General features: G+C 42.5%; 1 protein-coding gene across 1 annotated transcript in view; it reads left to right on the top strand.

The window, feature by feature from the left end:
• The first annotated feature begins 10,411 nt into the window (after positions 1-10,411).
• The window catches only part of VAC14 (VAC14 component of PIKFYVE complex), a 138,103-nt gene continuing 133,572 nt past the window's right edge, over positions 10,412-14,942 (top strand). The window contains exon 1 of the mRNA XM_069087627.1: positions 10,412-10,851. Within this exon, the coding sequence (XP_068943728.1) occupies positions 10,748-10,851 (104 nt within the window). The 5' untranslated portion in view covers positions 10,412-10,747. The remainder of the gene's footprint in view (positions 10,852-14,942) is intronic.

The following is a 14,942-nucleotide window of genomic DNA, read 5'->3' on the forward strand; positions in this document are numbered from 1 at the left end:
AAAGAGGACAAGTTTATAATTCTGGGTGACTTTAATGCCAGAGTAGACACAGACTATCAAATATGGCAGAAAGACCTTGGGAGGAATGGAGTCAAAAACAGCAACAGCAGCAGTCACTACTGAACACTTGAACATCTCATGACCTTCTCACTACCGATACAATCTTTTAACCTAAACGTAATAAAACTTTGTGGATGCATCCTCACAGCAAACATTGGCATTTAACAGACTATGTCTTGTAAGAATAAGAGACAGACTCTATGTAAGAGTGATGTAGGTAATGTGCAGCAGAGAGTGCTGGACCGATCATATATAGAGTTAACCTCTCCAAGCTAAATATTAGAATTCAACAAAAGCAGCAACCCTAAGGCAAGATGTTAGACTTAATGTCAACAGGTTAGAGCACTGTGTACATGAACAGTTTGCTGCTAACTAGGAGGGAAAGCTGAGCCAACATCTGGTTGGCAACAGTGGAGCAGAAAAGGAATGGGCATCTTTTAGAGATTTGGTGTACAGTACTGCATTTAATCATCTGGGCCAGAACACTTGCAAATATCAAGATTGGTTGGATGAAAATGATGGGGAAATTTAGAAGCTGATAAATGAAAAACAAGAAATCCATAGGGTTTACCAGCATGGTAGTTCATCCGTCTCTAATAAGGCAACATTTATTAAAGCTATCTATAGTCATATGAAAAAAATGCTCTAAATCACTATTGATTAAAGAGATGCAAATCAAATCAACTCTAAGGTACCACATCATACCTATCAGATTGACTAACATGGCAAAACAGGAAAATTATTAACGTTGGAAAAGATGTGGGAAAGTTGGAACACTAATTCATTGTTGGTGGAGCTGTGAGCTGATCTAACCATTCTGGAGAGTAATTTTGAACTATGCCCAAAGGGCTACAAAAATGTGCATACCCTTTGACCCAATAATACCACTTCTAGGGCTATATCTTAAAGAGATCAGAAAAATCAGAAAAGGAACCATGTGTACAAAAATTCTTATAGCAGCTCTTTTTGTGGTGACTAAGAACTCGAAATGAAGAGAATGTCCATCAATTGGGGAATGTCTAAACAAGTTGTAGTATATTAATGTAATGAAATACTATTGTGCTATAAGAAATGATGAACAAGCAGACTTCAGAGAAACCTGGAAAGACTTATATGAACGGATGCTGAGTGAGGGGAGCAAAACCAGGAGAACACTGTACATAGTAACAGCCACAGTGTGCAAGGACTGATTTTGATAGATTTGGCCCTTCTCAGCAATGCAAGGACCTACAACAATTCCAAAGCACACATGATGGAAAGTCACAGCCACAGCCAGAGAACTGTGGAGACAGGATGCAGAATGAAGCAGACTATTTTCTTTTTTGTTTTATTTTATTTTGTTTTTTTTCTTTCTCATGGTTTTTCCCATTCATTATAATTCTTCTATGCAACATGACTAACGTGAAAATGTGTTTAACAGGAACGTATGTGTAGAGCCCATATCAGATTACAAGCCATCATGGGGAGGGAAGGAGAAGAGAGGCAAAGAAAATTAAAAATTTATGGAAGTTAATGTTGAAAAACAAATAATTTAATAAAAAAAAAGGAAGCCAGCATTTAGCTCCATCAAAAGTAAAATGCAAGTGATGCTTAGAGAGATGCAGGATTCTTATGCCAGTAAGAAGACAGAAGAAATTCAGTTTTATGCTGATTGATGGTAACAATCCAAAGTGCTTTTATGATGCCAGAAGACTATTTAGGGCCAAAGACCTATAGTAAATCTCAACTATTCAGCACTGATGGAGCCACATTGGTCAGTGATATGGACATGATCCTGGAGAAATGGGCTGAATACTTCTATAGTATTCTCAACAGACCATCATCAACCAATGCTGAAACCATTGATCACATACCTCAGATTGAAGTCAGTTTCTCTTTAACCAAACTTCCAACTGAAGAAAATGTTCTGAATGCCATTGGGCCCCTTTTGTGTGGCAAAGCACCTGGTCCTGATTCTTTGCCAGCTGAGATTTACAAGGCAGGGGATCCACTGCTCATACAAAAGCTGGCTGAAATCTTCTCATTCCCCCCAAAGTTCAAGGATGACTCTGTTGTCCATCTCCACAAAGGAAAATGAAATCTATTGTCCTGGGACAATCACAGGGGGATCTTTCTCTTAGTCACTGCCTGCAAGATTCTTGCCAAAGTCCTCCTTAATAAGCTGATCCTTCACCTGGAAGATAGTAATCTACCCAAGAGCCAATGTGGCTTCTGAAAAGTCAATATGTTATTTGCTGCCTGACAACTCTAGGAGAAATGCCAGAAGCAGAATATAGGTCTGCATGTTGACACATGACAATGTTCATTAGTCTGACCAAGGCCTTTGATACTGTCAGTCATGAGGGCTTGTGAAAGATCATGGCAAAATTTGGTTGCCTAGAGAATTTCATCAGCATTGTATGCCAGTTCCATGATGGCATGATCAGACAGGTTCTGAATAATGGATAATGCTCTCAAGCTTTCCCAATCACCAATGAAGTGAAGCAGTACTTACACCCATGCTTTTTAGCATAATGTTTTCAGCAATGTTATCAGATGCCTTCAATGAGGACAAAAAAAATAGCCTCAAGGTCAGTTACCACACTGATGGTAAATTATTTAACTTGAAAAGGCTACAAGCTAAAACTAAAGTGGAGAGAGAGTTGGTGCATGACTTTTTGTTCCCAGATAATTGTGCACTCATTGCAGCCTCTGAGGCTGAGCTGTAACAGAGTATGGATCAATTCTCTGCCACTTGTGCTAAAAATTAATGCTAAGAAGACAGAGTTTCTCCACCAGCCAGCACTGCACTATCCATACAGGGAACCATCTGTCACAGCAAACAGAGAAATTTTGAATACTGTGGTTAAATTCATTTACCTTGGCAGCATACTTTCTAGAAATGTACACACAAATCATTAGGTTGACACATGCATTGCCAGAGGTAGCCCAGTGTGCTGGAGGCTCGAAGGAAAGTGTAGAAGAAAGAGGTATTAGGCTGCCCACCAGACTAAAGGTCTACAGAGCCATGGTGCTGACCTCACTGTTATATGCCTATGAAACCTGGACCGTCTACCAGTGCCATGCCAGGAAACTGAATCACTTCATTTGAATTGTCTTAGATTCTGAAGGTCACCTGGCAGGATAAAATACCAGACACTGAGGTCCTTTCTGGAACTGAACTGCCAAGCATTCAGACTCTACTGCGGAGAGTGCAACTCCAATGTGCTGGCCAAGTTGTTTGATTATTAAACATATGTTTACCTAAAAGACTATTTTAGAGGGAATTCACACAAGGCAAGAGCTCATAGGTCAGAAGAAGCGATACAGTAAGAGCGCAGGAAGGGAAATAACGAGAAATAACATGTATATAATAAGACTGAAAAGATAGGATGGAGTCAGGTAGGGAAGAGATTTAAATGATAAATGAGTTTATATTTTATGCTAGAGGTGATAGAGAATCATTGAAGTTTATAAAGCAGGAAAGATAAATGATCAGACCTGTGTTTTAGGAAGATCACTTTGGCATTTGTGGGTAGGATGAACTAGAGAGGGAGAGACTTGAGACCAGTAGAGCAATTAGGAGCCTATTATAATCTTCCTTACTAAGTGCCTAATATGTGTAAGGCACTGGACTAAACACTGATGACATAAAGACATGACCCCCAAAAAGTCCCCACTCTCAAGAGATTCACAGTCTAATGGGGGAGACAACATGCAAACAATTACATGCAAAGAAGATAGATACAGGATAAACTGGAGGTAATTAACAGAAGGAAGTCATTAACATTGAAGATCAGCAAAGGTTTCTTGTAGAAGGTAGAATTTTGCCAGGGAAGCCAGCAGGCAAAGATGAGGGCAAATATTATAGGCATGGGATGATGCCCAGAATTGAGAGAGGCAGTGTCTTGTGTGAGGAGCAGCAAAGCCAGTGTCACTGGACCCTAAGGTACATGGGAGCAGGGTGGAGTGGAGTAAGGTATAAGAAGACTGGAAAGGTGGGAGTGGGGCAGGTTATAAAGTAGAGGTTCACAAACTTATTAGACCTACTGCCCCCTTTAAAAAAAAAGCATTACACAGCAGCCCTCTGGAAATCTTTCTTTAACCCTTTAATGGTTTTTTTTTTTAATTTGCATCATTTCAAAAAAAACTATAAAATATTTTATGTAACCATATAGTATCAGCCATATAGTATCGTATTGTAAACAGGACATTACATGCACATACTCCTGCCAATGCAAACTGGACTTCCCGACAATGCACAACCACTTGCCTGCTAACACTTGCTTATTAAGACCTGTCAACAAACTTAACTACCAATGGGTTATAACTTGCATTTTGTATGTTTATTTGGAAAATAACATAATCACTATGACTTTAACTCTGCCACACCACAGATGAAATATGTATGAGTGGTTTTTCAAAATTTTCTTCTCTTCTTTTGCTTCCAGTTCCCCCTTATTTCTATTCATTGCCCCCCCATTTGACCTGAAGCTACTACCTCCCCCTTGGATTGTTCCAGTGCCCCCAGGGGGCAGTATCCCCCACTTTGGGAACCTCTGTAGGGTTTTGAATGCCAAATAAAGGGATATATGTGTATATATGTCAATAATAAATGCTTCTTCCTTCCCTTCCATCCTCATTCCCTCCCTCTCTTCTTTCCCTCCCCCCTTTTTCTTTCCCTTCCTTTCTTCTCTCCCTCCTTCCTTTCCTCCTCTCTTCCTCCTTTCATTCCCACCTTCCTTCTTTACTCCCTCCCTCTCTCCTTCCTCCCCTTTCTTCCTTCCCTCCTTCTTTCCTTTCTTTAAGATGCCTATGAGACACACAATTCAAAATGTCCAGTGGGAAGATAGTGAATCAGGCCTGGAGGTTAGGAGACAGACTAGGACTGGAAATATAGGACCATTTATTCTATTAAACTCATATCATAACTCTTGTTATGTTATATCATAACATGTCATAATTCTTCTATATCGTTGATCCAGAAGTCTGAAATTCCTCTCTCTGATATAACTGCCTATCCTTCTATTTCTCTACACTTCCTAAACTCATTTTTCTTCCTTTCTATGGCCTCTAGCTCCCTCTACCTCCCCCTGCTCTCCATCAGGCTTCTTCTGATCTCACTTTTCTTCCTTCATCTTCTGGATCTGACAGTTTCCAGGTTCTACTGCCTGTTTGTCTCTGCCCCTTTCCACTTTCCCTCTTGCCTGCTGAGTGTTCCACCATATTTCCCCTTACACAGGTTTACATTCTTGGCATCCTTCACTCTTCCAAATTTTAATTCTAACCCTGTAACAAATGTCCCATCTGCTACCTTCTCTTCATTCACTCATGCTCCAACAGAGTTCAGCCTCTCATCACCTCTCACCTATCTATGTTAACAGGAAATCACAACATCATGAAACATGTGAAAATCAGGTTGATTTCAAGAGAAGTGAGCATGCATGTGGAACCCAAAGAGTTCACAATTTATCCAGTTTGTATTTTGATGACAGCAGGACAAAGGAAGGAGGAGATACCAGGAAAGGGGCATGGCTAGGGAGGGGGTAATTCAGTAAAGGTGTGAAAAGGACAAAAGCCCTCCCAAGGGGAGGCACAAGGCCATGAAAAAGCCACATTCTTTGCCCTTGCAGAAGCCTTGGAATTGGCTTCCCTGGTTCTAGAATCTCTCCTCCGAACCATCCTCCACACAACTGCTATAATAATTTTCTTGTAACACAGATTTGACTGTCACTCTCCTGCCCAGCAATCAGCAGTGGCTGCCTCTTGCCTTGAGGATAAAACAGATGTTTCACTAAGCACTTTGCACTCCAGAATAACTGTTTTCCAGTTTCCACTTATGAGCCCTTTCATAGACTGCACACACACACTCATACACTCACACACGTGCACATGCACACACACGGAATGCATTAGTTCTTGCCTCTACCTCTTAGAATCAGTCTTGAAATCAGAAAGCTTTATTGACCTTTGAGGTTCCCCTCAGGCGTCATCTCTAAAATTCTGATACTGTATTTAGTTGTTTTGCATTATGTAACTAGTGGAATATAAGCTCTCTGAGAGGGATTCTCTTCTGGGCTCTCTCTGTATCCCCATTGCCTAATATGGTGGTTTGCACATTGTAGGCATTTGATAAATAACTTTTTAAATAAAATAAAGTGATGTCGGTTTCATGTGTTACAAAGAATCACAGGGATAGTCTGGCACATAGTAGGTGCTTAATAAATGACAGTTGACTGTCAGACAGATTGACAAACAGATGGATAGTAAACTCCTGGGGGGGGGGGGAATGCCAAAAAAACTCCTTGTCCTTTATATGGCTCTGATTGTCTCCAGAGCCAAAAGAATAGCTAACATCTATATAGCACTTACTATGTGCCAGACACTGTACTAAGTATTTTACATTTATCTCATTTGATTCTCACAACAACCCTGGGAGATAAATGCTATTATTATTATACCCATTTTACAGATAAGGAGGCAAAGATTTTATAGATACATTTCTCCATTTCTCATTCTCTCCATCATCAATTATAGTTACACAAATACAGTTTAAAATAATGAAATACAGTTATCAATTACAGTTATAGTTATACAGTGTAAAATTATTAAATAGTTATCAATTACAATTATACATTTTACAGATAAGGAAGCAGAGGTTAAGTAACTTGCTCAGGGTCACATAGCTAGCTAGTAAGTGTCTGAGGCTGCATCTGAACTCTGGTATTCCTGCCTCCAGCCCCAGCACTCTGTGCACTTCAAAACCTAGCTGTCCTAAAGTATCTACCCTAAGAACTGGCCACCCTCTAAGAGTTAGAACACTTGATTGTGCCTTTAATAAAGAATTTGTTCTTAATCTAATCCTGAATGTGATTTCCAGGGACAAGTAAGCAAGAGCACATCCCTGGATTTCAAAAAACTATCAAAATATTTCTTTACTGCAGCAATAGAAACCTATTATTCCTCCAAAAGCATTTCGTTAAACTTTCAGAAGAACCCAGAGCAAGAAGCAAAAGTGAAAGGATGAAATATTAGATTGCAGTTAAACTAAAATGAAATAAACACACAGAGGAAACAAAGGGTCAAGTCTCTGCATCCCAGAGAGCTCACAGTTATTCCCATGGATGTTGGGATGTATTTTTTTATGATGGTTTTAGATCAACCATAGTGAAGGTACTAAAACTATAAAGACAAGAAAGTTGGAAATGTTATTACAAGGTTTCTTGGCTTTGGGAAGGAAAAGGAACTCATTAAGCAATGTAATCCAAGGGAACACCTTCCAGGTTGTTAGCCTGCATTAGCTACATCTTTTAGGTTAGTTTATCCAAAAGCTTGGAACCCCTACTATAAACCAGTCATTTGAGTAATGGCCATTTTCTAAGTGGCATCATAAACAGATCCTTCTTTTATCTGCCAGCTCCAGCTTCTTCTTTCTCCTCTGCCTCCCCTCCTTGCCCCATCTCTGCCTAAGATCCACCCTTTCTTCCTCCCCCCTACCCTGACTAAGCACCTTCTCCTGGGCCAGCAAAGAAATGTCATACCTACAGAACCAGTCGGATCACAAAAGACTTTGGACTGAAGAAGAAACCAGTAGGTGCTTTGAAGGACTATTCCCTTAGGGGGCTAAGTGAATGAAGTCAATCAAAAAGCTGCATATTATGTGCTATGAATTGTACTAATCGCTAGGGATAGACAACTATTATCAGTCCATCATCAATTACAGTTACACAAATACAGTTTAAAATAATGAAATACAATTATCAATTACAGTTATAGTTATACAGTTTAAAATTATTAAATAGTTATCAATTACAATTATACAGTTAAATACATTTAAAATAATGAAATACAGTTTTCCATTACAATTATACAAATACAGTTTAAAATTATTAAATACAGTTATCAATTACGGTTATACAAATATAGTTTAAAATTATAAAATACGGTTATCAATTACAGTTATACAGTTAAACAAATACAGTTAAAAATAATGAAATACAGTTCTTAATTACAATTATAGAAATACCGTTTAAAATAATGAAATACAATTATCAGTTATAGTTATACAAATATAGTTTAAAATAATTAAATACAGTTATCAAAATATTTTCTTTAAAAAAAAGACCCCAGTTAAGAACCCCTGACCAGATGAAGGAAACCTATTCATCTGGCACCATGGATGCTGATGTAATCCTTGTATCAGCCCCTCTCATTGGCCAGGAGAGCCCTGGGCATACCCTGGGCATTTCCATTTCTCTTTCTCTCCCTCATTGTTCCTGCTCAGATGTGCCCACGGACCACAAGAACTCCCCTTAATTCCCATTAATAGAAACACCTCCTTCTCTCTCCAGCAAGGGCAGTTCTCCAGCCACAATGCCCAGAGTGCCTGCATCTTTGTCCTCTTCTCCAGTTGAGCTGTCACGTTCAATTGTTGCCTTCCAGGGAAAACATTTCCACAGAGTAGTTGTGTCCTTTTTCCCCCCACTTTTGTCATCCTTTCTGTTAAATAATAATGAAAAGAAGAAATACACTTCCTGTAGTTTGTTGGGGGAATAAATTGTTCTCCGAAAGAATATATGGAATGTTACCAGTAGGGGGAAAATTCCCAAGCCTTCTAAATTGGAGGCAAGGAAATGACAAATTAACCTTAAGGGCCAAACTCGGGCCATGGTATCAAGGACAAGAAGACACCCTGCTCCCCCAAACACACTCACTGACAACAATAAATCTCTCCCTTTCCCCTGATACCCGGACAGGCCACTTCTCTCCTTTTTTCAATTCTGGAGTCAATTTACTATACATTTGCAGTGTCTGTCCAAGATTTCATTTCAACATATACATATACATACACATGTATGAGAAATAGATATGTATGTATATATAACATACACATATATAGGTAGATAAGTTATATGGATTTATCAATCCAACTGCATATCATAGTTTGTACAATAGGCATTTCTCATCCACTTGGTTTTTTCTGTGTGAGTAGTTAGGCCAAACACTTTTGAATGGCTATAGATCTCATTTAGGAGGCCCTACAACTATCTACAACTTAGTTCAATCAACACAATGTCATAGGCAAATAGTAGCTTCTGAAAGACCTCACCAATGGGTATTTCTGGGCTTCGGTTTCCTCATCATAATAATAGTTAACTTTTACATGGCACTTTAAGGTTTAAAAATCATTTTCCTATGTTATCTGTTACTCACAACAACCTTGGGAGGTAGGTACTATTATTACCCTCTTTTTATACAAAGAGACACTGAGGCAAGCAGTGGTTTAATGATTTGCCCAAGGTCACAGAGCTTTTCGTCTGAGGCAGTATTTAAACTCAAGACTTCTTCACTCCAGGCCCAGCACTCCATCTGCTGCTTTGCCAGCTGACCATATGTACAAAAACATTTATGGTAGCTTTTTCTTTTTATTAACTGGCAAAGAACTATAATCAGATAAGTGCCTATGGGGGAATGGTTAAACAAATGATTGTATGTGAATGGAATGTATAATGAATGTATAATGGAATTATATAATGAATGGAAAACTACTGTGCTGTAAGAAAAGGTGAAAGGTCAGTTTCAGAGAAAATTGGGAAGACCTTTATGAGCCAATGCAAAGTGAAGTGAGCAGAACCAGTAATCACACAGCATTGTAAAGACTTAAGAGCTCTAATAAGTGCGATGACCCACCACAATTCCAGAGGCCTCCAGAGGGAGCCTGCTGCCCTCCAGCTGACAGAAACACGTTGGACTCAAGACTCTTAAGACTCTCAAGAAGGAGAGATTCATGAGACAGAATGAGACACATTTGTCTGACCCAACTCTGCTGCTTGGTTACAAGAGTTTTATTGCCTTTTTTTTTCCAGGTGGCAGGGAGGGCGGAATGGGAAGGAGAGAATTGAATGCTTGAAAAAATAAGTAAAACAAAATGAAATATACATTGAGTGGGTCTGGAGGCAGGAAGACCCTCGTTTAAATCCAGCGGCAGACTTTTTAGCAGCTGTGTGAACTGGCACTTAAGGCTGTGGCTTCACTTGCCTTGGTTTCCCCACCTGTAAAATGGAATGCGTTCATGTGCTTTGCAAACCTTAGAGAGCTATAGAAATGCTGTTATTTTGTAAAACCACAAAGACTGCAGGGTGGAGTGGGTAGGGCTCCAGCCCTTAACCCCTGGGATCCGAGGAAATACTCTTCTCCAGCTCGGTCTCCAGGCTTCACTGGGAGAGAGCCACGTGCTAGAAATTGAAGGCCCCTCCAGGCAGAGGCGGTGCCTCTAACGTAAGGGGGCGTGGCCTGAACTCGTCCCGGGCGAGCCTGAAAGGGATGGGGAGGCGGGGCCTCGAGATGCGGAAAGCGGAAGCGGCCTCGGGAGGGTCATGTGACTCGAGTAACATGGCTTCCGCCCCGTGAGCTGTCCTCCGAGCCGGAGCCGCAGGTAGGACCGGAACGAGAGCCTCTCCAGCCGGGCAGCCGGGGCGCGCGAGCTGCGGAGTGCGCACGCGCGGAAAGCGGGCTCCGGAGCCGCGAGAGCGGCCCAGCCGGAGGCAGCGGCAGCGGCGGCGGCGGCGCCCATGAGGCAGCTGCGGCGCGGGACGGGCGAGCGCGGAGCCGCAGACGTTCCCCCCCGGGCCCCGTGCCCCCGCTCCTCGTCCCCGTTCTCCCGCTCCTCGTCCCCGTTCTCCCGCTCCTCCTCGTCCTCGCCGCCGCCATGAACGCCGAGAAGGACTTCGCGCCCCTCACGCCCAACATCGTGCGCGCCCTCAACGACAAGCTGTATGAGAAGAGGAAGGTGGCGGCGCTGGAAATCGAGAAGTAAGAGCCTTGGGAGGGGGGGGGGGGGGGGGACCCGGGCCCCCCCCCGCCCCCCCCCCCCCCCGCCCCGGGAAAAGGGGGCCCCAGGGGTGTTTGGGGTGGAGGGGATGGGGGGAACAAGCGGCCCGCGCGCGTTTGTTGGGGGGGGGGGGGGGGGGGGAAGCAGGTGCACTGGGGCTTTGGTGGAGTGGAGCTGGGGGAAAACAGATGCACTGGGGCGGAGCGGAGCTGGGGAAAGCAGGTGCGCTGTTAGTGGACTGGGACTGGGTGAAAGCAGGTGCGTCGGTGCATGGTTGGTGGAGTGGAGCTGGGGGAAAGCAGGTGCACTGCTGCATTGTTCGAGGAGCAGGGAATTGGAGGGTTCTCAAAAAGTCACTGAACTGGCACTTGCCAGGGAGAGGAAGGGGCTTGCCCAAATTCCAGTGTAGGTCAGGGGCACATGAACAGTTTAGTAGTCAGTTCTTAATAAGTGCATATTACAGACTGGGCAGTGTCTTTCTTTCCCAGATCAGAAAACAGACTTGTAGAGGTGGATAATTTGCCTCCAATATCAAAGGAACTTGGCAACTTGTGGCCTCAAGGATTCCAAGCCCTGTGTTCTTTCTAGCTGGTTCCTCCTGTTCCTTCCTTTGACTTTATGACTTGTCATTCTTTTGCCTTTGGGGTCTTTGCATTTTATGGGTTTACCTTAAAAGAAGCCTTGTCTCTTCTCTTTCCCTGTCCTGCCTTCCTCCCTCCCAAACCCTGTCCCAAAATACTGATTTTAGGCAGCAGCTTTCCCAGCCAATGAAAAAAGGTAACCATGAACTTCTTCTGCCTTGTATTACCCAAGGCCCAGATGAATGAATAACTCAGCCTTAGGTAGTAGGCACTTTAGAAAAGTGTATTGGATGAAGTCTACAGAACCATTTCTTCTTTTCTTTCACATATAAGGAAATGAGGCTCAGAGAGGTTAAACAGCTAATAAATGTTAGAGCCAAAATTTGGACCCCAAGTGTCAGCTGCTCCTTTTGAGCTCCAAAGTTATCAGTAAGAAATCAAGTTCTGAAAGCTACCTTTTGCTGCTCTAGGGGGGATGATTTGGACCCTTGTGTGCTGATGTCTCTAAACTTCGAGTGAACGTTATTGCCTAAAGTCTGTGCTCCTGTCCCATAGATAAGGCCAGTGTTTAATGATAGAGCTCTCCAGTGGAAATGCTGGGTGTTACCATATATTTGTTTGGTGTGGGTTTTTTGGCAGGGAGAGAGTTCTTAGTGGAATAATGAGCTTCAGAAAGAAAGGCTTATTAAGCTTACTTGGGCACCTCCTCACTTTGTGGTCAGCAGCTGGTTTCTGTTCTTATTGCAGATAGTAGGTTTTGGTAAAAAGTGCCACTGATCTATGCTTGTTCTAATTAGCTTATCTCAAGTACCTTTGGCTTTATTTTGTTTTTATTGATTAGCCAATAGTACTTCAACTTTATCATATGAGAACGCATTGAACAGAACCTGTTTCTACCTATGTTGTAAGGAATCTTTCTCTTCCCGTTTTTGACATGTTCCCTACAGATGTTTCAGAAGCTGGTTTTTCACAGCCTTTGAATGCTTTTGTAGACTCCACAAAATGCCCTATGACTGTAAAGCCACAAATGAGTCAGAGTCACAGCAGTTACTCATTTATGTAGGATGAACAAATCAGCTAGTATCTTTGAGCCTAAAAGTGAAAAGCTTGGGCTTGTCATGAAGCATTTACCTTTAGGTTTATGGCTGCCCTCTCCAGAAGGATGGTAGACTGAGAGCTCCTACGGACATTAAAGGTCCTGTTACCTGATCACCTCCTTTTATAAACATTTTGTCAGCAGAGGAGTTAGCATTCAGAATGAACTTGTGCTGAAAATCATCCTCATGTCAAGGAAGAAAGTGAACCTGGTTCTCTGGGTAACAGGATCAGATGCTTTCAGAGTGTTTGGGGCATTTTGTTCCACCTTTCCTATCCCGTTGGGTTCCCTTGCCAAATAGATCATTACCATGTAGTTGCTGAGGCAGAGGAACATAGCGTCTGAGGTCTGAGGCACCACTCAGGCAAATTATGAAAGGTGAGAAGGGTTTAACAATGTTTTGAGCATCTCGGAACAAGTACCAGCTAAACCTTTACACAGATGTGATACTCTAATAAAATTTGGCTTCTCCTATGAATAGTGTTAACTGTGCTGTTTTGAGGAATGGAGCCACCTTTAAGAAGTATAGAGCCATGTGTCCCAAAGGATGGCTGTAGGGGGCCAGTTATTCCACCTGTCCCCTGGCAGCAGCTCTGAAGCTATGCATGGTAATACATAGCCAAGAAAGCACCTCTTGGAACTAAGATGACTCTCCCCTTACTGGGTAGATGCTTAGACAGATAAACTACCTCTCCTGCTCAGTGGAGGTGGCTTGGCATGGTGAAAAGAGTGCTCAACTTGTGTTCTGGAGAGATTTGGATTCTAATCCCACCACCATCATTCTTCATTGGGTAGCCTTGGCCAGTTCATTTAACCTCTCTGGGCCTCAGCTCTCTCATTCCATCTCTTCTGGAAATAATAAGAACATGCAATACCTGTCTCACAGATTGGTGGGAAAATGGTTAATAACACCTGTTACTAGATAAGTATGGGCTGTGGTTGTCCTGGAATCTAGAAACCGGAGGACATTTTTTTTAACCCTGACATCATGAAACAGTGAGATGGATGGGATGTGGTAAGTGCCCAGTAATAATATTAATGGGGCATCTGCTACATTCAGAGCTGTTATGTAATCTTTGTTTTATGCTCCCTAGACCCCCCCATAGCCTCAGAACCCCTGTTCCAGGGGATGAGGGGTTTTGGACTGAGATTTCAGCATGTCTCTCTTGGATTTGATGAGAACACCACCTTTCATGGGATGATAGAAGATAGTCATTTTCGGGGTCTGGCCACATCATTAATTAGTCATTGTACTGAAAGAAATAAACCGTTTTTCACTTGAATTTCTTGGCATCTGTCCATTCATATATTTATTGAGCATCTCCTACTCCTACCACTATTTATCAAGGCACTGTGGAGAATATAGAGAAGATGACCTGATCCCTGCTCTCAGGAGCTGTGCTGTCTAGAAGGAGGCATGAGGTCTCTGTTTGCATAATGCTGAGACCAGGGAACAGAGTCCTTCAGACTTGGCAGAAGGAGGAATCCCACATCTGTGTGGCACAGACAATTGCATTTGACCCTCACAACAGCCCCTTTGAGTGACAGTGTGGTGTCTTCATTTTGGAGGTGGAGAAACTTGAGTGTCAGAGGCCTTAAGTGATTTTCCAGAGGCTAGGTTGGAATCAAACTTGTCTCAGGCTACCAACTCTAGAGTCTTTTCTGCTTTACTTCTTGTCACAGGGGAGGAGTGGATAGGGAAAGAAGTATCATAGCCTTTTTTCCTGGAAAGGAGATCCTAGGCCAGGGTCCCAGTTTTGAACTGGTTGGTCATGAACCTGGCCCTGAATGCATCATCAGTGACTTGGATAAAATAGCCCATTTTCTCAATCCTGTAAGTTCTAAGGACATCCTCCCTGAAAGACTCCCTGTAGGACTTGTTGGTCCCCAGTGCTTTGACCCTCAGAATCCTGTGAAAGGCCCATTAGAGAATTTGCATTTGTGTCTTTTTTGAGAAATTCCTGATCCACAAGGACTCCGAGGATCTGTAGTCTAGTTGAAGTGAAAGAACCTGCCATTGGAGCATAGATTTAGAACCAGAAGAGACTTTTGAAGCCATCTAGTCCCATCATCTCTTTGTACAGATGAGGCCCAGAAGTCAGTCACTTTCCTAGCTAGAGTTAGCCAGACAGCAAATAGCAGAGGCAGGATTTAAGCCTGGCCTCTTTCCTTCATTGGACTGCCATTGGGGGCTCACTAACTCAGAGATCCAAAATGTCTGTTCTCTCCAGCTTCTGACCCTCACTCCCACCTGTCATCACAGTTTGTTAAATCCTTGCACCTGCTGCGTGTTCAGTAAATGTGCTGTTGATTAACTTCTAGACGTTTGGAGCAGGGGTGCAAGAGGGGACAAAGTTTCTAGCTCTTCCCATTCATTCATTTGAACTTGATGACG

Source organism: Petaurus breviceps, unplaced genomic scaffold (genome assembly GCF_028583685.1).
Source record: "Petaurus breviceps papuanus isolate PSGF00001 unplaced genomic scaffold, PetGlider_PUasm1.0 182, whole genome shotgun sequence".
Classification (NCBI taxonomy): Eukaryota; Metazoa; Chordata; class Mammalia; order Diprotodontia; family Petauridae; genus Petaurus; species Petaurus breviceps.